The 23,475-nt window shown below is 45.5% G+C and overlaps 1 protein-coding gene across 1 annotated transcript in view; it reads left to right on the top strand.

The window, feature by feature from the left end:
- Positions 1 to 23,475, top strand: part of LOC138526423 (neuronal pentraxin-1-like) — a 157,403-nt gene that overhangs the window by 44,523 nt on the left and 89,405 nt on the right. Inside the window, exon 2 of the mRNA XM_069637156.1 lies at positions 17,890 to 18,064. Coding sequence (XP_069493257.1) covers positions 17,890 to 18,064 — 175 coding nt within the window. The remainder of the gene's footprint in view (positions 1 to 17,889; positions 18,065 to 23,475) is intronic.

The following is a 23,475-nucleotide window of genomic DNA, read 5'->3' as shown; positions in this document are numbered from 1 at the left end:
ACTCCATGTGTAGTGAAACATCAATCGGCGGCGTCAGTTGATGTGTATAGCACGGCGGCCATATTAGAATGTGGGTGCAGTGTAGGTATACTGGCCAGTGGAGTAATACATGGTAACATTAGATGGCTATAAGCTGCCATTCTACGTCCCATAGGGGTGAAAATATTTTAAGACGGTGGTGTACTGGTTGGGTGGCTGTGGATGTACAAAAACAAGAATACATTGGTGTGTTGTCTGATATATCGGATCCCTTAATGGTTGGAACGATCATTAATGACAAGTCACGTACTTCTAGACAGGTAATCTACTTCCTGTATGTTGTATCAACAGTTTTATGCTTCACAGATAGAGTGTCACTGTATGTAGAGATACAATAATATACATGCTGAGGTACAGTGAATAAACAAGCTCTTAGAGTCCATTGGCATTAGAAAAATCGGCTGCCTGATTGTCACAGAGAGGAGGAGATCAATTGGAGAGTCCTATTCAAACAAAACATTTCAACGAGAATTCATCATTCAGGCCCTTGGGGAGCAGTGTGTTCAATGTGTGAATCCAGTATTTTTCTCTACATGAGAGTATAGATTGATAGTCCCCACCTCTATAGGGTTTTTTAACTACTTCAAGGACTTGAAATTTAATTTGGGCCACAGTGTGGTTATTTTCCTTGAAGTGTCTCGAGAGGGGTGATTTCATGTTTTGACACCTAATGTTGGATTTATGCTCTGTGAGCCTTTCTTTGACTGATCTTGTTGTCTGGCCTACATATAGCTTGCCACATGGGCATTTGATTGCATAAATCACTCCGGTGGACATGCAAGTGGCATAGTGTCGTAATTTGATTTTTTTGCCTGTACATGGGTGAATAATGTTGTCGCCTTTGGTTACGTTGTTACAGTGTGAGCAGCAAAGGCAAGGAAAAGTGCCCATTTTCTTGGTCTGTAAGACCATTTGCTTGTCCTTTGGTGGTGTTTCTCTGAGATTCTTACCACGTCTGAAAGCGATCATGGGTGCTTTAGGGAATAATTCCTTGAGTGTCTGATCATTGTGGAGGGTACTCCAGTGTTTCCTGATGGATTTGCCTACTTGGAAGCTTTGTCTGGAGAATTTTGTGATGTGCAATAGGGGTGTTTCCTTTGGCTTGATCTTAGGTGTCAAAAGTTCTTCTTTGCTGCTATGTGTTGATCTCTCTTTCGCTCCCTCTAGTATGGACTCTGGGTATCCTCTGGCTTCAAATTTTTCAAGTAATTTGCTGTTTTCTGTGTCCAACCCTGCGGGATCTGAAATGATGCATTTTAATCTTAACATTTGACTGTATGGTAGACTTTTCAACATTGATTTCGGTTGATGGCTTGTATAATGTAACAGGTTGTTAGCATCAGTTGGTTTGTGGTATACTGTAGTACTGATGCGATTTTCTCTGATTTCCATATCCACGTCTAGAAAGTGTAGATGCGGTGCCCCTATCTCCATGGTGAATTTGATGTTGTCATGGATGTTGTTCATGTAGTTGAAAAAGGAATCCAGTTTGTCGCGTGTCCCACACCAGATGCCGAAAATGTCATCTATGTAGCGTTTCCACATCAGGATCTTATATGACCATTCAGGGTGATCCAGTACATGTTGATGTTCAAATTTGTACATGAATGTATTAGCATAAACTGGTGCCATGGAGGAACCCATGGATGTGCCTGTTATCTGTAAATAGAATCTGCCTTGGAACCTGAAGTAGCTGTTGTAGAGTATTGTTTCCAGGAGTTTCAAGATCAAGTTGTTGTTTCTCGTGTTGTGGTGGTTGTTGGAAATTAACCATTGAACTGCTGATATGCCTTCCTTGTCTGGGGTTGACGTATACAGGCTGCACACGTCCATGGTAAAAATTATGCATTCAGAGCTCAGTGCTGTTATGTCCTGGATACATTTTAAGAAATCAATCGTATCTCTCAGGTAGGTAGGAGTTTCTTGGACAAGTTTTTGAAGTGATCTGTCCACATAGATGGCCAGTGGGTCGAAAATGCTATCTGTGCCAGCTATGATGGGTCTCAATGGAGGGTTGGTGGGGTTCTTGTGAATCTTGGGGACACCGTTAAAGACCGGAGTAACAGGGTGTTGGTTAAGTAGGAATTCTCCAGTCTTATTGTTGATCCACTTGTTGTCAATTGCTTCGTCTATGATGTGTATGATGAGAGTCCTGATTTTGTGTATTGGATCGCCATCCAGTTTGAAGTAGGTGTTGTCATCGTTGAGGAGGGTAAGGCATTTGGTTGTATAATCATCTGTGTCTATTATGACTATGGCTCCTCCTTTGTCGGCCGGCTTGATGGTTATTGCTTCATCCTTGGCTAGTGTTTCAATGTGTTCGAGTTGGCATTTTTTGACATTGCTGGGTGTAGTTTTCTGGTAATTGATACTTTCTAGGTCTTTCAACACATTCTTCTCAAATAAGTTGAGCATGGAATTCTGTGTGTACGGGTCGAAATTACTCTTAGGTCGAAATTCTAACGTGTCGGTTTCCGGGGAGGATGATTCCTCATCCCTGTCTGTATTGAAAAAGAGTGTTAGCCGCAGCTTCCTCATTAGTCTATGGAGACATACTTGCTCTTCAAAGAGTGTGGTATTACTTGTAGGCACAAATGAGAGTCCACGGCTGAGCATATCAAGTTGGCCACTCGTAAGATTTTTAGCGGATATATTTACTACCAGGTTCTCGGTCATTTGTTTTTTCTTTTGTTTTGACTTTTTCCCTCTCCTTGTTTTTCTTTTGATTTGTCTCTTAGTAGCAATATATTCTTAGACTGAAAATGTATTGATATTGTGATTAAGGCGTCGTACAGACGCATCATTACGGTGTGCAGGGGACGGGAGGGTTCCAGTTTGGATCCTCTTTTTCCTTCCTTTGTTTATCTAGGTAGCCCTGTGGCAGGACCACTTTTCTTCCCCGCACCCTTAAATTACCCACATTTGGCCTTAAAGTATCACTTACTCTTGATATCTGAATTAGTGGTGTGCATCTTCAACCCTTTCTTCCTTGGCATTTCTGGTAGAGCCGGAGGAAAACAAAAGGTGAGTGAGAGGGGTGCAGAAAGGGAGGAGAGGAACAAAACAAGCGACTATCGTACTAGGCCTGACATTGTTTCAGGTAGTGCTGGAGGGAGGAAGGGGAACAGTAAGGGGATGGGGGAGCGACAGACGAGGTTGCTATCATACTAGGTCCAGGGACAATTCTGATAGAGTAAGTGCATAGAAGAAAGTAAGGGGATGAGTGGAGGAGATAGGAAAAGGGAGAGGGGAGGGGAGGACAGAACAGAGAGTAAGCAGTCCAAAAGAGTGGAGAAGCAAGAGCGGAGAGCGAATACAATTGCAGAAGTCAGTAGTAACACATAATGTTGCAGGTCTGGATACAAGATGAAGATGGGAACAGCATGATTCAGAGCCACCATGAGTACAATGCAATGATAATGCACTATACATTTATTCTAATGGTGTCCCCACTCCCATTTTTGGAATGTCCACGCCCCAATAGCCCAACCTTTACAAATATGTGCTGCGCACACTTTAATTACACAAAGTCTCTATAAGTCCACTTTCCCCGCCTCCCCGTTAACCCTGTCACTCCTTTCAGCACCCTCTCCCCCTTTCCACACACACACACACACACCCACCCCACCACACTACACACTCTTAAAACAAATTATCAACACTGGCCCACATCTGGCCTCTACCTCCCGCACAACAAATCACAATACACCAAAATAACGTGCTAAAATAACAACTTAAAACAACAACCACTAATTCCACCAAGCCCTCTAATTATGCAGAGCTCCTAGTCATTCTGTTATCTCCTTGTCACAAAGCAAATGATGTCATCATCTTCCCTGACTCGGAAAGGTTCCCTACACTCTCATTTTTCCTCCTTAAAATCCTCTTAACCTACCAAAAGTAATAATAATAAAAAACAAAATATCACTATATAGCTTCACCATATTCCTCTCTTACTCATGCATACCACATACCCCCACAAACTCAATCCCTCATTGTTATCCCTCACAAGGAGTGTACTCACATCTGCGTGTTCACCCAAACTCCTCTGTCATGGGTTTCGAATAACGACCTGCACTCTCCCCGAAGGCGCACCCCACTTCAAAGAGCAGACAGGAATTCTGTAAAAATGGCTCCTGCACACGACTGCGGTTTGCACGCTTGGGACTGGTCACTGTAGGTGAACGCTGCCCCTCCAAAGAAGCGGCCTGGAAGCCTCTGTCATCACCGGGGTTGCTGGTATCACATCAGGGTCACCAAATGTAGGAAAGCCCCCTATACACTCACAACAGGAAAAGGATACACTAGGGAAAAAGGCCCAATACACCTTGTGCAATGATAACAAAGTTTATGTCCATACAAAAGGAAAAGCGCCAACAAAGAACTCTGCCACCATGGAATGTTCTGCCAAAATCTGCATGAGCAGCACATTAAGGTACACAGCATCATCAGTGATATCATCACATACAGTTAACACCGTGCACTGATGGTTGGTGAGGCCCTACACATAGGTCACCTGCTCAATAGGGGATGTCAGGCCATTGGTCCCAGCCCTGTCTGCAGGGACGTCATTTCACCAAAATGCCAGGGGTAGCGGAAGTGACATCACAATGACACGCCCCCAAGAGTGACATCACAAGAAGTGATGCCATTTGGCCATGCCCCATGTGACATCACAGGAAGTGGTGTAATTTGACCCCGCCCCTGCGTGACATCACAGGAAGTGGCATCATATAGCATAATCCCTAAGTACACTAAGAAAAATATGGTTACGATATCACTGTATTGTGACATTTCATACACGAGTGGATCATCATATATAGCAGTGTGTCAAGGTCCATGTTGCCATGGGAAGTGTATGAACCCAAATCCCCTCTTTATGTGGATCTGCCCTGTTATTTCAACAGGACTACAAAGCGAAATCACATTCTGGGGTGACAGGGGCAGATAGGAGGGTATGGGGATAGGGGAAAGCCTGGATAAAAGGGGAGAGGGAGAATATTTCACCAGAGAACATAGTAAATGGCATCCACAGTCTTTAATGATTTTGGCACTTACTCCATTTTCTTCTAATTCGACAGTGTTGTGTTGTACAGTTTGCAGTTGTTTAAAGTGGGTTTGATGAGTGCATTGGCAAATAATGCTACCTGATCATCTTCCTGTATCTCTTCAAAGTGCTTGCATAACTCAAGAGGAACAACACATTTCAAGTTCTTGTTTCTATATATTTCTACCATCACCCTTTCTGAGATGGAAATACCTGCATAATGTTATTATTAATGAATCCTTTTTTTTTTTTTAAAGGACTTCTACACCCTTGCCAGATGGCAATCTTTCACAGAGGATCCTTTAAGAGGCATTTTTGCCTGCTCTTGGCTATACACTGGTTTAAAAAGGACACTGCCTTCTTCCATCTCCATTCTTGCTATCTGGGACCAATGTTTGGGGCCTGATTAGGAGTTTTTCGGTGCAGTAATAACTTGCTGGTAATCGGTTTACCGGCACGTTACCAAATCGGCAAAGTCCAAGATTGCCAGTGGGGCACCTCATTTCCCTCCAGCTGAGAGCTGGAGGCAAGTCAGGCACATTACTGGCTAAAATAGCCGGGATTCCGGTAATGCCAGCAAATCCCCCCCATGAACAGATGGGTCCAGCACAAGCAAGAAAGGAATGAGATGTGAATAAAAAAAGAAAGGGAAGAGTCAAGATAGATGCCCAGATTCTGAGCAGAAAGAAAAATATGAAGTGAGTAGAGTGGAAAGGAGATTGGGGAGGGGAGGCAATGGAGAAGGAATAGTTAAGTGTGGGAAGAAGAGAACCTCTAGCTTTGCAGGATTGAGGTTAAGATAATGGTCAGACATCCAAGACTGAATAGCCAAAAGGCAAGATGTTAGAGTAGCATTAATAGAGGGCGAAAAATCAGAAAAGGAGAGGAAAAGCTGGGTAACATCAGGGTAGAGATGATGAGACAGGCTAAAAGAAAAGATTACAGACGCAAGAGGGCAAGTTCAAAGGGATAAAAGGAGCAAACCCAAGACAGAACCTTGAAGTACACCATGATGGAGGGAAAGGGTAGGAGAAGATTTGCCAGCGCAAGAAACATTCCTCGTGGCTCAGAACCTAGGGGCTCTCCTTCACAGCGGTCTGAAACTACAGTAATTAAATACTTTTACCTCAGTGGCTGCTGGGCATAAACACCTCAACATCTGTAAAACATACTCTTTTTTCACCTTTCACTTTGCAAAGAGTCACATTTCCACTCTTGTGCTCAGCTGGCTGGGTTACTTCTCAAGCCTCTTCATACTACCTGCACCTTCTTTAACCCCTGCAATCTTTACCCACTTCCCTACAGTGCTTTGGGTGGCATGGCTCCATGCATAATAGCTCACTTTTAAATTTCTTCTTCTAGTCTTTAAAAGTATCTATAGGTTGGGCCCCCCACCTATTTAGTTTCATCTCTCACTACACACCTTCGGGCATTCCACAATCTCAAGAGATATGCGTACATCGCTCTCACTTTGGGCTTCAAATTTGCCCCAAAAGCAGAGCTTTTTGATGTGTACACTCTGCATATGAAGCCTATACGTTATGTAAATAAACCATTCTGTCAATCCTGTTTTAATTGGGTATTTTCGGTGCTGTCGCCTCGTGCTTTCCCACTGTGTCCATTCTGCATCCGGGTGATGTGCCTGCCACTGATACACTATACTAATGTAAGGCCCCCAGGGCCAGCCAACCGCCCATCCATACTAAATAATGCGCATTGAGGTTAATGCCGATTCTCTCGTCATTTAATTAAAAAAAACAATCTCAAAATGCAAATGCATGATGTAGAATCTAAAATCGGACAATAAATGCATGAAATGTAACAAAGGTGTGGCAAAGCACACAGCCAATGCGATGGTTAAAAATGTTTCCACTGACGCATGTGAATCGTGCCGGAAGAAGCCGGGGTGCTTGCCGAGTGTTACTTACTTCTTAATTGATAACACGCAGTGAGGCCGCTAGCAATGCAAAGGTTAGTGTCAAGGGCGGCAGCAGGCAGCCAATGTAAGGCATAGTATGGAGGCAGATCCAGCACGGAGCAGCGTCCAGAAGAGATACCAGCATTTGTGATATGTCCCAAGCTACAGGAACATGCTTTACACAACACCATTGCCTTTATTAATGTATGTGCAGTAACATTTTCCAATGTAGCCATTTTAACATCAGAATCAAATTGGCTACGTTAACACATTTTACCAGGAAATCACGTCTTGAAGGGTGAGAGAGGATCAGCGTGACAAGATAACTATAAACTGATCTCGCTCCACGTTAAATCCTCTGTCTGGCCAATCTACTTCATTTATAGTTTGGCAAAGGTTCTTTACATGTTGAGTTTTTCATATTGCAAGATATTTCATAAAGGCCACATGTTTTTAATCGCTACGATTTTGTTCAGGAGTGGAAACTGTACATTTGTTTCAGTTACAAAACTGTGCCAGTGTAATTTATAGGGCGGAAGGCTCCGGTAGGAAATGAAGCAGTTTTCAGTTCCGACAAAAATAACACGTTGTATGACAGCGTGCAATACAGGCCCATGTTCCCCGAGTAATGTTTGATCGTAAATACTGGCTCGGCAGGAGGTCGTCCTCGTGAGGCTGCCGCGCTCTCTGCAGAACAGCGCGGGAATGAGCGGCTGGCACTCAAAAACAATTCCGTGCTGTGACGATTAAGTTGCAGATTAGCTATGTGCAAGTTTATGTACATGAAATGCCGCTTTGGTCAACAGACCTCATGATGCAACTAGGCCTGCTCTTTCTTTTAGCTACACTGTACTTTTGGTTGAGGGTGATTTACCTTACGCAATATTTTCCTTTTTAATAAATAGGTATTACGTGATATAAAATTATTCCTGTTCGATTATGTATTTTAGGGCCTCACACTGTAAGCACTCAGTAAGCACACACACCCGGACTCACTCAACCTCATCTTGGGCCTGAGGCTGCAGCGGCAGCGCTGCGGTCACAGGCGATCAGAGACACAGCCCTCAGCAACCCTAGAGCACTACTAGTATTTTCGAAGCTCAAGCTGGCCTCCTGGACACAGAACGAGCATGCGTCTTCTTATTGCAAAACACACGCAGCACGGCATGAGCGTAGCTGTGGCCACGCCCCCTCCTCTGATTGGACAAAGACCAGAGGTCGCAAGAGAGTGACAGAGGTCGCTGGCCAATCGGCAGCGGTCACTCTTGCGACCTCTGGTGACCCCTAAATGACGTCCCTGCCTGTCTGTCCACCTTTCTCCACGTGGGCGATGTTGCAGTCGTCATTGGTCAGCAGACAGCCAAATAACACTAACTAAGAAAAACACACATCTATCTCTATGTAACAGTGCACCTGGTACGAACAGACAAGGGTGCAGGGGTAAAGCCGAGGTCATATTAACTCACACACGTCACTCGCTCCCAGACAGACCAGCATCTCTCCACGGTCTCCCACCCTTGTTCTAGGCTATAATTTCATCCCTCCTTGCACCTCGCAGCACAAATCATGTGACCTAGAAATGAAGGCAGGAAGGCCCTGCTTTCTGGTATGTTGACTGATCGGGGGTCCAGCATGTTTATCGTCAGTTATCTAATACATTGGAATTCAGGGGTCCTAAAGCCAAGGCATTAGGGTTCTATAATTTAGGATTAGGGTTGGTGGGGTTGGAGGTCTGTGCCCTCCTTCTCATGGGATTGAGCTGTTCACAGACACTCAGCCCTCTTCCCGTGGCCTTGCAGGGCACATTCTTCCAAGGGCACAAATATTGAAGGACAGTGAAGGGTTTTATGGGTCTTTATGGCTCTGTCTTTTCTCATCAGTGTCTGGGACACAACCTATTCCTTCGCTTATGTTTGCGTCCTAGGCCTGGGGTGCTGACTGCAGCGCCACATTTAAGCTTTGTGCCACAATATGGCTGCTAGTATCTAAGATGGCTGCTATTCCTGCATGTATACTACACCTACAATATGTCCAATAATATGATCCTGTAGATGCCTGTAAGGGCACCACCCTACCCACTGGTCTCTTACATTACCAATGACAGCATTTGCCTTATTCTAAAGCACTTGGGGGTGCGGGAAGATTGTGTTCACTTCCCAACCATAGGCCTAACAAAAGGGGCTTGCCCCACCACACTGTACTTTTGTTTTGTCCCCTCATTATAGACATTGAGCTGCCGCCCACTGCTGCCTTTTGTGCCTGAGGGAAATGTTGTGGGATTCAACCAGAACCTAAGCCCGCTAACAGCCCTTTTTTGACATGACACCCCTCTCCCCTGGAGTTGGGGTCATGAGCTAACACAATATTTCTTACTTTATCAGACTTAGAAGGATGAAATGCTTTCATTGGCTAATTTAGAACAAAAAACATTTGAACAGGATCTCTGTAGAAAGTGGTTCTACCAAGTGAAATGCTTCATTAATTATGTTCAACTATTTGTTTTTTGGGGTTACAGCTGAAGTATAGGTGAAATATCTGCAGGTTGGTACACGTGAAATGTAATTCTGGAGAGGGAAACAGGAGCATCAATGAAATTGGAGTCCCATCCAGTGTGCAGCCTTGTATTTGGTGGAACCTAGGTGCTATCTGTGAAGTTAATGAGGAGCCGGACTGCAGGGAATAACCCCCAGAGATTCAGTACCAGGTCTATGCCCTACACACCTTCAAGTTCCTTCTCAGCTCTGCGTCCCACTATTTCACTTTCCAAGCTGATCATTATTATCCATAGCAGTGCCTCCAGTTGTCCTATTAGGGTGAAGAGGGATCCATTAGAAAAAATGTAATTTCTTTTATTTATTTTATAAATTTCATTTTCACATTTATAAAGTGCTGTAAACCCAAGGGCATCAAGGCGCTGATACAAATGTAGAGGAGCAGCTGGTATACATCTGCAGGAGATCCCACCCCCCTACCTTCCCTGTATTGGAGACATGAGATCGTACCTTGCCTGACACCAGCTATAGAACCAAAACCTCAGAGAGTATTTGGAAGGAGATACCCATTGAGACAACCCTATCGAATGTACCCCCGAAGTGATGACAACCTACAGGAGGAACTCCCTGAAGGGATATGAGAAAGAGCTAAGCACATGAATTGATGACATCATAAGAAAGTGTGCACAACATCCCAAGATACTGACTGAAGACAATGGGCCTCATTATGATATCGGCGGTAGCCATGCCTATAATACAGGCACGGCTGTCGCCGGTGTCATTTAATTTTTCCTCCAGCGCCCCCGAATGGGCAATTACCGGGTCATGCCGGACCCGGCAATTGCCCATTTCCGGGCGCCGGAAAAAAGATGCTCCCCATTCCCATTCGGCCCCATAGGGCTGAATGGGAATGGGGAGGTTGGATGCACCGGCACCGTTTATAACGCTGCCAGTGCATCCGACATTCTGTGCTTGCGGGTGATGCTCTGCCCGCCAGGTCCTACCTGTCGGGTAGAAAGACACCCGCCTCCTCACCTCCGACTCCCTCTATTCCCTCCATATCCACCATGTGCTGCACATTTCCTCACAGGCGGTGAGGACCAGTAGTTCCACAGTGCCTCCTCCAGTAGCCAGGATCTCCTGGCGGTGTTGGGACAGCAGTCCACGTACTCTGACCAACAGTCCTCCACATCACAGGGTATGCTGGCCACAGCTGTCACTTTCTGGCTGAAGGAATGCCAGATGGCTGTCCTGCGCTGTGCTGAGGTTTTACGTTGCCTGATGTCATATAGCTCATCTCTTTGAACAACAACCTCATTGGTGAGCACCACTAGCTCCCCCTCACTAAACTTAGGTTTCCCCAAACGATTTTCGGCCACCTTGCCTCTGATCTTCTCCTGGGACATTCTGGCTTGTTTCCCAGTCTGGATGGCTGCAGGAACTGGAGATATTGGATGGATTGTGCGTTTCAAAATGGCTGCTGCAATGCTTCTAATTCCGGAGATAACGCAATTTCACCGGGGTCGCCCACGGTAACGCTATCAGTGCCGATGTTTTGGCAGTAACCCTTATTTCGGTGCAATTTCCGCTGGGCTCTAATAGCATTACCGCTGGACTCGGTGCGCGTTCACGCCATGTCGTGATGCAGTGCTAATTCCGCAGCATGACCTGGCTTTAACGCTATTTCCACTTGGTGGTAATTGCCCCAGAATACAGCCAGACTCCTGATGAGGTCCTTCATCAGCCATATATATATTAAATAATGCGGGCCTAAGCACGCATCCTTGCATCAGGTCATTTTTTGTTTTAATTAATTCCATTATACAGCTTTTGTGATTAATACATAGAGCTACTGTTGTTTCCGTATAGAAGAGTCTGATCAAGTGGAGCAGATCTACCTCAATGCCCCACCCCATCAGTTTACTCCACAGTCTAGCTCTATCTACCCTTTTGAATGCTTTAGAGAAATCAATATAAGCAATTAGTTAGTGGCCATCAGGATGAACTATGTCCGATGGCCATTTCCCCCCTACTAATACCCTCAGAATATGGCATTATTTCTTAAATAATTCCTACGGAGGTCATACGTTCAATAAACTGTGATTGGCTGATTCAAAGTCAAAGTCAGTATGAATTGTACATTGGACTGTAAATGGGACACACCTGTCCTTTACATAGAGTGACACTCCTGTTCCTGGTTCTCTCCGATGTTCACTCTTCCATTATCCCATTTGCAACCAAATCTCCTAACCAACCTCAAAATGCTAGGGATACTCTTTTCTCAAATGGAAGAACAGTTGAGGTGTTTCACATACAAAATGCTGGTGAAATGTTTGCTCTACTTTCCTACTCCATCCAGTGGGCTAGCCCCCCATTCGGCGGGTTGAATGGTTTTAAGAAATGCCAAGGCCTGAAGCAGCAACAATGCCTTCAGGTTGTAGGGTGTCAGTATAACCAGTAAGTCGTAGTGCCTGTTCCTGTCTACAAGCAGCATACCCCTTGCATTGATTCACTGCTTAGAGAGAATCAATGATCTCAACATGGAATTGACTCTTCCTGAGCCCAACCCACGTTTCAGAAACCTCAGTCTTTTGGGAATTCTCTCAATTTGCCTGCAGGCCGATCTACCTTTGACTTCACCCTACATCCAATAACCAACAGTTTACCACAGACACTAAAATAACAGATAAATAAGCACCACTGCCAACCGACACAGAAATGAAAGACCAAGTACAGCCAGGTGGCCATTTTCCACTATCCCCATTTGTTGCCCTTATTTTTGTATCAGCATGACTTCATCTGGCTAATGTTTCCATGTGCAACCCTTTAGGGACTTGTGGTCTTGTTTCTAAATGCTTTGGGTGGTCACATCACAATTACCAGTCAGTTGTCTTCAAATCCTCTAACATGAGAAAATGCTCTGTAGGGAACTGAAAATGGAGGTGGAGGCTATTGAAAGTGGCTGTTCTTTCTTTGGGCAACTTTAACCAGAGTTCATCAACGTTGCACTAATGTTTATTCTGTGATTGCGTTTAGCAAAGGAGATCATATTTTATGAAGCAATAGTAAAAATCATGTTCTCTGTGAAATTACTAGGGGCCTCATTACGAGGTAGGAGGTAGCCATGGCTACCCCCTTACCGCATTCTGGGTCCGGGTTCTCGAAACAGGGACTTAACAGGTCATTCCAACCTTGGAGGACCCGGTAAATCCCGATTCTGAGAACCATTCCCCATTCCCATTCGAGCCCCCATAGCGGGCCCGTTATTAGCTCCCTGGTCCCTTAGCTGCTCCCGCTAAGGGACCTCGGAATACGGAGATAAGGGGTTACCAGCACTGACATCAGTGGAGGCTGGTGACTTTGAAAGGTGGTGGGGCGTAAATTTCTCCCGGCGAATTTTGGAACGTGCCCAACGCACATCAGGGGTGTGCGTGGGGGTCGTCGCCCCACCCACCTCCCGCCCCCCCAAGAAACATTTTGAAAAATGGGTTCTATAGTGTATGCATAAAAAAATTCATTATATAGATATCCAGGAATGATATATAATATCCAGTAGTTTCCCAATTTGTTTTGCCAGCCCAATAGAAGCATTCCATTTTATTGAGCAGCTTGACAAGCCAAAAAATGTAAAGTATGCTCTGGGATAAAATGCTCAACGGACGGGGCACTAGAATGGCAGGATTGTTGTGGGTGGCATACCACAAAAATAAGCAAGCACGGATTAAAGAAATCAAATGGTGTATTTAAGATTAAGAAACGTGTTTCACTATGGAAGTGCCTTTTCATTGTTTCATATTAAACTGAAAGCAGAGCATTTAGCAAACAGTGCGCCCAGCATGTGAGAAACCCATTTTTAAGAGAGATGGCCCCTGACCCAAAGATATTTGTATCCCATATTTACCCCGAAAAGACAGGTTAAGCCAAGAAAATACGTGATTGCTGCCTGTCAGAGGAGTACCTTTAAGCCTGTTGAAGTTGCCTCCCTCGCCCTCTCCCGCGCCCCGTGACCCAGCAAAGGCTAAGTGCACTCAATAACAGCCTGCATAATAAATCATCACGCTCTTTAAACATAAACCATAAATCACCTGAACACATGTACCCGAGATAAGGGCCGAAAAAGGAGAATAGATGCACAGACACAGCCCGGGTAAATCACTCACCAATGGTGTGTCATGACTTGCTCAAAGTGTGTCTGGAAAGTAGTGCTAGCAAAAACCAACACACGGAGAAACACTGCACTTTAAGATTTTACCCAAAATATTCTAGGAATGCTTCCAGGAATGGTAAACAAAAACTTAGAAACCACAAATTGCTTCAATTCGGTGAATGCGTCTGTAAAATGCGCACACATTTTATTCCATTCCACATCAAACTCTAGGACATAACGGCACTTCTCTATATGTCAGTGAGCAGAGCGCTTCGATGCCGCCGTTACATATGGCAGGAGGTGCTGTGCTATACAAATATAAGAGAGCTGTGAGTGACCAACACAGACCACAGGAGCAGCAGAGCCAGGCCGGGGTAGGCCCTGCTGCATCGACGCTCGGCTGGGGTCCAGCAAATACCAATGCAATGCTTACACAAAGGTCAAAACTGTTGGCTATGCCAATGCTTGTTTCTTTCTTTTAACACATTTTCGGGACGTTTGCCAAAGGCCTAAACATCATGGGATAATCGCATTTCTCTGCCCATGACAAACAAAGGGTTTTGTGTGTTGTTCGAACTGGGGGACAGTCTGTCCTGAAAGCGCCGTGACTTCGCATAATTTTGCCTGACTCCATCAATAATCACCCAATGCTTCTTGGCCTTTAGTTCGGCTCAATGAACAATAAACAGCCTGTGAAGGACTGCCCGTTTCCCTTTCTTTTTGCCCCATCTTTGAAGTTAAAATCTGAATATCTGGCAAAGGCTTTGTGAGCGCGCAGGATATCATAACTTCAAGGAGCGCACATTTTTCCACATGGTGGCTAGAGGGAAGACAAATAGCTTTGGGCTTCCTCGGCACTGCAGTGCAACTTGTGTCGATAATCGCGACTAACTCCCCCAGGCCGGGGGTAGGCCCTGCTGCATCGACGCTCGGCTGGGCTCTCTCTCACCCAAGTGCTGAGTTCACACCAGCCGAGCGTCGATGGGACTACACGGTCTGGCCTAGACGGTGTTGTCCGTGGTCCAATACTTAGGCCCTGCATTCTGCAGGGCTCTGGAGAATGGTTTGAAGGCTGTCCAGGAAGCCACTGCAAGCTAAGTTATTTAACTTTACTTACCGGCGGTGGAGGTCCGGAGGGTTGGCAACTTTGGCAAGGTAGGCCTGTGCACGTGGGCCCTAGCCTCTGCTGTTTTCTGGGCAGCTCAAATACACCGTCACCACCAGCACGATTCCCTGAGACAAAGTGAAGGTGGCAGCACTGTGCGCGCATCACCCCACCTCCACACTCAAATGTCATTGGCTGGAAAGCAGCCAATGACATTCTGTTTCTAAGGTCACGTCAGATGAGAAGCAATAGAATCTTCCTAATGGTGCGCTGTTTGCGCACACCTTAATACCAGAGGGGCCACCCCTCTAGCGCGCCGCCAGCCTTGTAGTTTGATGGGTTTACGTAAAGTGCGTGGAGCTACGAGCTCCACGCACTTTACTGCAGGAAAAATCTGCGTAAAACGGGACGCGCCCCTGTGGCAGCTGGCCCATCATGAAGACAGCACTGCAGATATTTATTTATTACACGGATTCGTCAATGCAGCTTCGCGCTGCTTACAAATGCAGAAGTTGGCAGAACAGATCAGAATAGATTCAGAAGAACTTCTGAATCTGTTCTGCACAACTTTACTAGTGGAACACACCGTTTGCAATCGCACACTGTGGGGGCCCTGGATGGGGGGGGGCGCCCCTCCGCCCTATGCAAGCGGCTGCCACTGACTGACATCCTTACCGGTGCCAGTAACCCCTTACCTCCAACCTCGTAAAGAGGCCCCAGGTAAAGAAAACTAAGGAAAAAGCACTGGCAAAGTCAATACTTTGGCATTTGTAGTTGTTTATTGCACTTCTGATTTAGCAGTATAGGTGCAGGTGTTGGGGATGTGGGGATGTGGAGTGGTGGAGTGGTGTTGTGGTGGTGTACATAATGGTGCAGAGTGGTGGTGTTGTGGCATGGAGTGGAAGTGTATTTGTGGCATGGTTTGGTGTTCAGGTGTGGTAGTGTGGAATCGTGTGTACTGGTATGAGTGTGGTCTGGGGTGTGTGTGGGAGGTTGGTGGTGTAGGTGGAGTGGGGGTAGTGTGAGGATTTAAAGTGGGAGTATCGAGTGGAGGTGAGGGGTGTGGGTGGGGTGAAGGGTGTGGAGTGGGAGTCAGGGTGTAGCGTTGTGGTGTGGAGTAGAGTGTTGTGTGCAGCGGTGTGTTGTAGTGTGGGGTTGTGATGAAGGTGTGTAGAGGTGAAAATATGCGGGGGCATGGTGGTGTAGAGTGGTGGTATAGAGTGGTGGTATGGAGTGGTGTGGGATGGTGGAGTGGAGCAGTGGTCCGGAGAGGGAATGTGGTGGTAAGGTGTGCAGAGGTGTAGCACTGTAGGGGTGTGTTGGTGATTGTTTAGTGGAAGAATATCCCTACCTGGCACCCTGGCCCCTACCACACTGCACTCACACAAGAATATAAATACCTGCTTTCTGGAGACTGAAGAAACCAAAAACAAATGTTGCATGGCCAAGTATGTCTACATTAAGACGCTCCCCATTTTATTTTATTTACAAATGTTTTGGTTCTCTAAGAGAATGTAGCAGGGATGTCATTTAGGGGTCGCCAGAGGTTGCAACTGCGTCCTCTGAGGTCTCCCTTGCGACTTCTGTGGTCTTCCATGTGACCTCTAAAAAAAAACTAAAAAATGTTTTTTTTATTTTTTTTAATGCAAGCTCCTGGGCTGTGGCCAGCAACATGTGGCTCTTTAGTTCTGGAGTGGCTGGCTTTCTTGTTCAGGCCCCTTAAAAAAGAAGAAAAATAAGAACAGGAGTGCCACAAGTCTAACACTTTCAGCATTGACCCTAAATAAGAAAGAATAGGAATACCAAATAATGTGTCTTTCTGGAATTCTATACAATAATTGCTAGACTCATTAAAGGTTTATTTCAGGCACATTTCAGGGGGTGAGTCACTGATTTATTCTGTTCTTAAATGCCTCAACTCAGCCTTTCATCCATCTGAGGTCGATAAATAAGTACCAACACAGGTTGGGTGATATCGGGTGTATATTTTTTACATATAAAGCGCTTAAGCGTAAGTGCTATATAATAACACATCATTATTTGGTCATTGACGTCTGCTTGCATTCACAGTAATTTGGTAATATGAGCCTATACACACTGATCTTAATGATACATATGGCGATCCATTCTTGTATGAAAAGTACATCACATTATAGTGATATCGTAACCATATTTTTCGTAGTGTACAATGCTATGTGATGCCACTTCCTGTTTTGTCAATGGGTGAAAGGTTGTGTTCCAACGCTTCACGCGATATCACTTTGGGGTGGGGTCAAATGACATCACTTCCTGTGATGTCATAAGGGGTCAAGGGTCGTGTGATGTCACTTCCGCTACACCTGGCATTTTGGTGAAATTACGTCCCTGGAATGTAGGCTTTTCTACTCGAAGCAAGTATGGTCACAATCGCAACTGGACAGTTTTTTGTTTTTTTTAAGTTTCTTGAGACTGCATGGTGAGCAGGCAGGGCTCGTCTCGAGAACACTCTTGGGGAACGTAGGGGAAGGGTTTTGGCCAGAGAGGACGGAGTGAGTTTGGGACAGTGACAGGTGGCTGAGTTCTCTTGCATGCTTTTCTGGGAACAGAGCAGGCACACACAGTGCTAAGCAGGAACAAAGAACGTATCATTGTGCACCAAAACAGAATAAAAGCACTTGATTTGAAAGGCAACTCAGGACTGACCCACTTAACGCACAAACCCTGCACATTGGTTTAAAAGGCAGAATGTCAGTAACATTAACAAACTGTGCTTCTTCTGTTTCGTGCCTCCAGCGTTGCCAGTTGTCATGCCAAGCAGATACTTTAGTTTCCAGCAGCACTTTCTCCCTCTTCTGTTTAGAAAAGATTTTGCCACATACTGTGGTGCTTTGCATCACCAACATGTAGCAAATACTTAATCCCAAAATCACTTGCCTCTGTCTCACATTCCCCCTACCCCCGCCCATGATCCTCATGCATCCTGTTTATTACATAACAGGAACTATATTGCACAAAGAATGACCACAATCTACTTCTTGAGCCCATCCCCAGTGTGAGCGCAGTTGGGAAGAATAGGAGGCTGTTAGATTTGGGATTTGGAGTTTTTTTCTGCTATGAGCAACTCTTGGAATAACCTCCTTGTTTGGTTGTTGTTTCCCCCAGGTAAGCCGGAACAACTCCATGTTCTCCTCCTCCCTGCGGGAATCACTGCAAAGGAAGATCAGCCTGTTGGAGCATCAGATGTCTATGGTCAATGCCACAGAGCAGCACAATCGGGAGGACCAGCTCCGCCAAGATCTTCCCATCCATACGTTGGAAGCTGACACCACTGACAAAGGTATACGATGTTAAACCTGTGCTGTTGATGAAGCGCATGGTTCCATGTCATTTCATCGCGGGATGTTTTTTCGCTGGTTTTTTTACCGCAAATATTTTAACGAAAAAACCCATCAAATTATTTTACAATTATTTTTGGGGGGGTGTCCAACCGAAGCCCCACATTCCCTTTAATTTGTTATCTATTCCCAAACACCCACACCCCATGTATATCATTTTCTAACCCTAAAAAATTCAGTGGGTTTTTTCATTAAGAAAATTGCGTTACGAAAAAACATCCCGCGATAAAAGGACGTTGTACCAAGCACATATGTTACACCCTTGTCACTAATGTTGAACATAAAGTGGACCTTGACCACAGGTAGAGGCACCTGAAACTGTCAATTCCCACCTTACTGGACCACCTCATCAACAAAAAGAGCCCTCCCACTGTGGCTTCATACATCTTGTGGGGAAGGGAGCCGAATAGCTCAGCTTAGTAAACCACTTCCGGTTTCCCCATAAAATACCTGTGTTAAAGTAGTCATGTTGTGATTATTTGTCGCTCCTAAATAACGGGTATAATTAATAACACGTTGGGTTTATTTTTTTTTAAAAAGACATTACAAACATGTTTAACTTAGTATGGCAAGCAATCGTGTTCTCAGATCCGAACAAGTGTCATGGGCTGCACCTTCCCCGAACCCCAATATTATCATTAATAAGTAGTTGCTTGCCTATGTTCAATATTTGTATTTTATATTACGTTGTTTTTACTATTATTGATCTCACATCAATTTCATCATTCAAACCGCCAGTTTGGTCTAGATAGGGAGAGGCGGCTAATAATGGAGGTGAATGTGTGATGGGTTTTTTTTTTTTTACTTTTTGGGTCTGACCGTGATGTTGACTTATGTGCAGTGAAAACAAATAATTTTAGGTGCAGTTGTAGTAAGGAAAAAATCATCTACAACTCAGCTGGTTGCACAAATGAGGACAGAAAAAAAATCAAATTGTTTTAAAGAAAAAAACGAAAAACGTATGTCATTTCTTTAACTTTTTACCAAACAAGCACAATTTTTTTTTAAGTCTTAGTGTTAGGATCTTTCTAAAAAGTGACGTGTCAAATGAATAGTTTGAAAAGCTATTCTGAGCGTTCACAGCACTTCATGGTGATAGGAAAATACTCACATTTCACAAGGAGGTGATCAACATCTAGAGAAGAAGACTGCAGCAATCCTTCTGTGTGAATTGCACTTTTCCTGGGTAAATGCAGCTTTCCACCAAGAGGCCACAATGTCAGACATCTGTTGTGTCCATTTCTCTGCAGAAAATTCCACGACCCCTTCTTTTTGCACAGCTTTGCAGGTGAAACCTAACAAAATCCAGGGGTCCCTCTTCTGCCCGTCCTGAAAGTGGAAAACATTTCTGTAGAAAATGAACAGGGTGGCTCTTTTTTCCAATTAAAATGTTATCACCACTGTTTCAAATATTGTATCTATTCATTTTTGGAAAAATGTGGTTTAGATTGTGGGAGAACAGAGACAATAGTTGGATGCCTCTCAAAACGTGTTTTCCTGCGGAACTGAGGTTGCAACCTAGGGCCAATTCATGGAAATGTGCACAAAAATCCTGCAAGAGCTGCACGCCAAGAAGGACAATGCGCGAGCCGCTGTGCAGAATGAAAAAATCCGTATTTATGGAATTTACAGAGCAAAGTAACTGTAATCACAAGTCGCAGTCTGAATGCCCCGACATACCCACACGCTAAGGATAAACAGCCAGAACAGTGTCCTTTATGTGCTCCCCCGGGTGCAAAAACATGCACCCTCCAAACAGTGTGTGGGGTCCCCGCAAGCAGGCCTGCATCTCGGGTACCTGGCACAGGGTCCCCTGTAACTGTATCTGGCACCCAGACAACATGCGTATAAAAAAAGTAACTCTGGAATTACTCGGGGAAATCTACGTGCAAACCCACATAAACTGTTCCTGCACCACGCCAAACTGCATACGCGCACCCCTATTTCCAACATGCAACCCCACCTCTGTGCTGTGAATACTAGGCGCAAGTGTACTTACTCCTGCCTTCAGGTGGAGGATAGTATGACGGACTTGCATGGCCACTTCCCAGCCGCGAGGTTGCACAATCAAATCCATGAATACGTCTTGCGCCTCGCATGTGTGGGCATGGAGGGACTGTCTGCAGGCTGTCCCTCGGAACACCCATTTTTGAGCAGGTTCTTCCCTATTTTTGGTGTTCCGCCCGCTTCAGAGCCCTCTGCATAAGCCACAAACACGCTCTGCGTGGAGTCTCGTGCAAGGCCCTCGAAGGCTTGCAAAAATGTACCAAGCCTGTTCGCAATCCACGCAAGTCCAGGATGAGTACTGCGCATTCGATTCCATGATTCGACGCATGTGGATTTGCCCGCAGTTTGGCTCGCAAGTACCCATTTTTCCATGCAAATAATTCCATGAATCGGGCCCCTAGTGTGTAACATTTGCAAATCCCGTGCTTTTGCCTTCGCTCTGGGTTCAAGTACCTTTTCGGAAATGTTGTATAGGGCGGGGTTTTCTCTACACACACGCGGAACATTCTTTATCCTATCTTTTTTCTTCAGCCAAGCTTGAAATAGCTGGGAATTCAATTCTAGTACACAAATAGTAAGGCTGGGCAGCGAGAAGGGAGGGCATGTGGGAGATGGTGGTGCTTGTCCATTCAGTGCTTCCGAACCATATTTGTACTATCGACCACCATACAATGCGCTTCAACAGGAGAGCAGACCCTGTCTCTCGGTAAATCGACGGTGACCCATGTATTTCTTTTTTCCCCATCGCTGATAGGCCTAAGGAAAAACAAACTGGACCTCTCCATTCTTTTCCCGGCGTGGCGCAAGATGCATAACACCCTGCCTATGCGCAAGGTTTTAACCATACCCAATATGTTGCATTATCTCTAGTCCCGCTGAGTGGGCACCGAATACCACCCCCAAGATACTACTGGGTGCACAGTTGCCTATCATGCTGAGCGCAAGCTTGTATATTCTTACGTACACTTGTGCTCGCTTCAAGCGCGTGGCATTAGTAGTGCAGAGGCTGGAATATTTGACTTCTAAAAACGGAGCAGGCATGGTAGCTGTGTTTGGACCGCTCTGTCCATCTGTTTTTTTGTGAATGGTTCCGACTGAGCATGGCTTAATATGGCCTACAATTCAAACAAAATACTAATAATATGATCAGTTGTACATACTATAATTTTACATCTTAACCAAGAAATGCTTGAATACTTTTTATTACTGTTTTGTCGCTGTACAGTGACATGTCATGTAAACACTTTGCATGCTTGAAATGTGCACTACGGTTGCAAAAGGAAATCTTTGGGGAGTCTGAACCTTGGCACTCTGGCCAATTGTCCAATGAAGGTTTATATGCTCCATGAAAGAGGCAACCACTCTGCACTTAACCGAGTCCCCTGTTGGACTGGGCGCACTTGTCCCCCTCCCCTTTCCTCACACTTCCTGTTCTGGGCACTTGCACGACCTGAATGCATTAGGCCCAGCAAGTTTGTCTGTCCTGTCCTCCATCTGTCTCCCCTCCCTAGCTTGGATGTGCCTGAAATACTCATGCATAGGCGCATTAGATGACCAACCACCAAGCAATCTTAAATGTCGCCAGGCCTAGTACTGTAGTTTATTGTTCTGTATGCCCTTTCCCTCTCCCCCTTCTCCTCCCCCCACTCTCTGTCACGCACTTACACTAGTGGATATGCCTCTGGCCTAGTATGCTAGTTATTGTTGTTAGATCATTCGGAATCTTCAAGGCCTAAGAATGACGACTGTATTCCATTGTTCCCTTCCCGTCTTGAAGCGCTTTAAAGCACTTCACTTATGTATAAGTGCTTTACAAATAAACAATTACAATCTGCAGCACACCAGGCTTCAGATCCTCTCGGATACTACAGACTTCATCAATTTCGTGGAATACACCAACTCACTCCACACTCGAAATGCAAAGAGAACTTCATGGCAGTCAAGCAGTGATTTGAACAGAGACCACTGATGTTCAACATACAGCCCTCCCCATAACAGCTGGCCAACAATTTAAATACCCTTGTATTAAGAAATTGCTTCTGCTGTTGGGCTGTGATTACGCAAGAAGCCCACCCAGTCTTGGCATTCATGCTATTGGAGGTTAACCGTGAGGCTTGTATTAACACCTACCAGGTGTGTGGCTAGGTCTGGAAAAGATCAGGGGCTAAGCTAATGTCAGGACTGGCGGGACTGGGGGCTAGCTAGCATTTTGTTGGTTGTAGCACCTGAGCTTCTATCCGGGGCTACAACCAAAAGATCTGGGAATATAGCCCGTCAGTACCCCCCCCCCCCCCACTCCCCGTAGCAACGCCTCTGACACCTACCAGGGCTGCTAGGACGCAAGTGGAGGGGTAAAGGAAAAAAGACAATCAAGAAAGTGGCAGTGTTACTGTACAACAGCCATTAGCAAGGGTATATATTTCACAAAATGCCTGAATTTAAAAAATCCTGCTACACAATTTTTGTATTTCTGTTTTATTTTGTTGCGGTGACTGTATGCTTTTGGTTTGGGTTTATAAATAATGTTGCAAGCAATGTCCGGCCTAACATTACTTGCTGTATTCAATTGATGTGACCCAATGCTCCAGGTGCCATTGTGTATTTGACAGAGAAATTAAAGCCCCGAATATTCTGTGGTGAGATTAGCAGCAACAAGCCACATCACAGCCGTTAAAAATATGTGGTGTATACAGACTTGGGCCCTCATTACGAGTTTGGCGGTAGCCATGCCTGCCACCAAAATCGCGTCCGGGTCCTCAGAGTGGGGAATAACCGGGCCATTCCGAGTTCGGAAGGCCCGGTAATTCCTCCCTCCAAGGACCCAGACCCGGTCCTTCCCCATTCCCATTTCAGCCCCCATAGTGCTGAATGGGAATGGGAGAGGGAGCAAACAACGGGCCATTACGAGTTGGCCCGTTGTTTGCTCCCTCTTCCCCTCGCGGGACCCGGTAAGCATGCCTGGTTTGACCAGGCGTTGCTTCCTGACCTCATAATGAGGCGGTACGGGGTAAACAGCGCCGGCACCTTTTACAGCGCCGTTTACCCCGTACCGCCAGGGTCGTAATGAGGCCCTTACTGTAAAATCATGGAGACATACAATGTTTGGCTGATGTGACAAAGTTGTCATAAAGACACATGTTGATGTGGCCATATTTGCTGTAGGTGTAACATCAAATGCCCAGGCCTGGTCGGGCCCTGTGGCAGAGACGGGAGGGTCTTGAGCCGTCTCTGAGACGCAGTGCCACCTCGATAATCCTCTCGGAAGGTTTCCCCAAGGCAGCCAGAAATTGGGTCAAACAACTTCCTTCCCGGAAACTTGGGATGACCTTACGGTCCTCAGGTTGCG

This window comes from Ambystoma mexicanum, chromosome 1q (assembly GCF_040938575.1).
Source record: "Ambystoma mexicanum isolate Mex_15411 chromosome 1q, UKY_AmexF1_1, whole genome shotgun sequence".
NCBI classification, from domain to species: domain Eukaryota; kingdom Metazoa; phylum Chordata; class Amphibia; order Caudata; family Ambystomatidae; genus Ambystoma; species Ambystoma mexicanum.
Note: the sequence above shows the minus strand (reverse complement) of the source record. Positions and strands in the feature narration are given on the sequence as shown.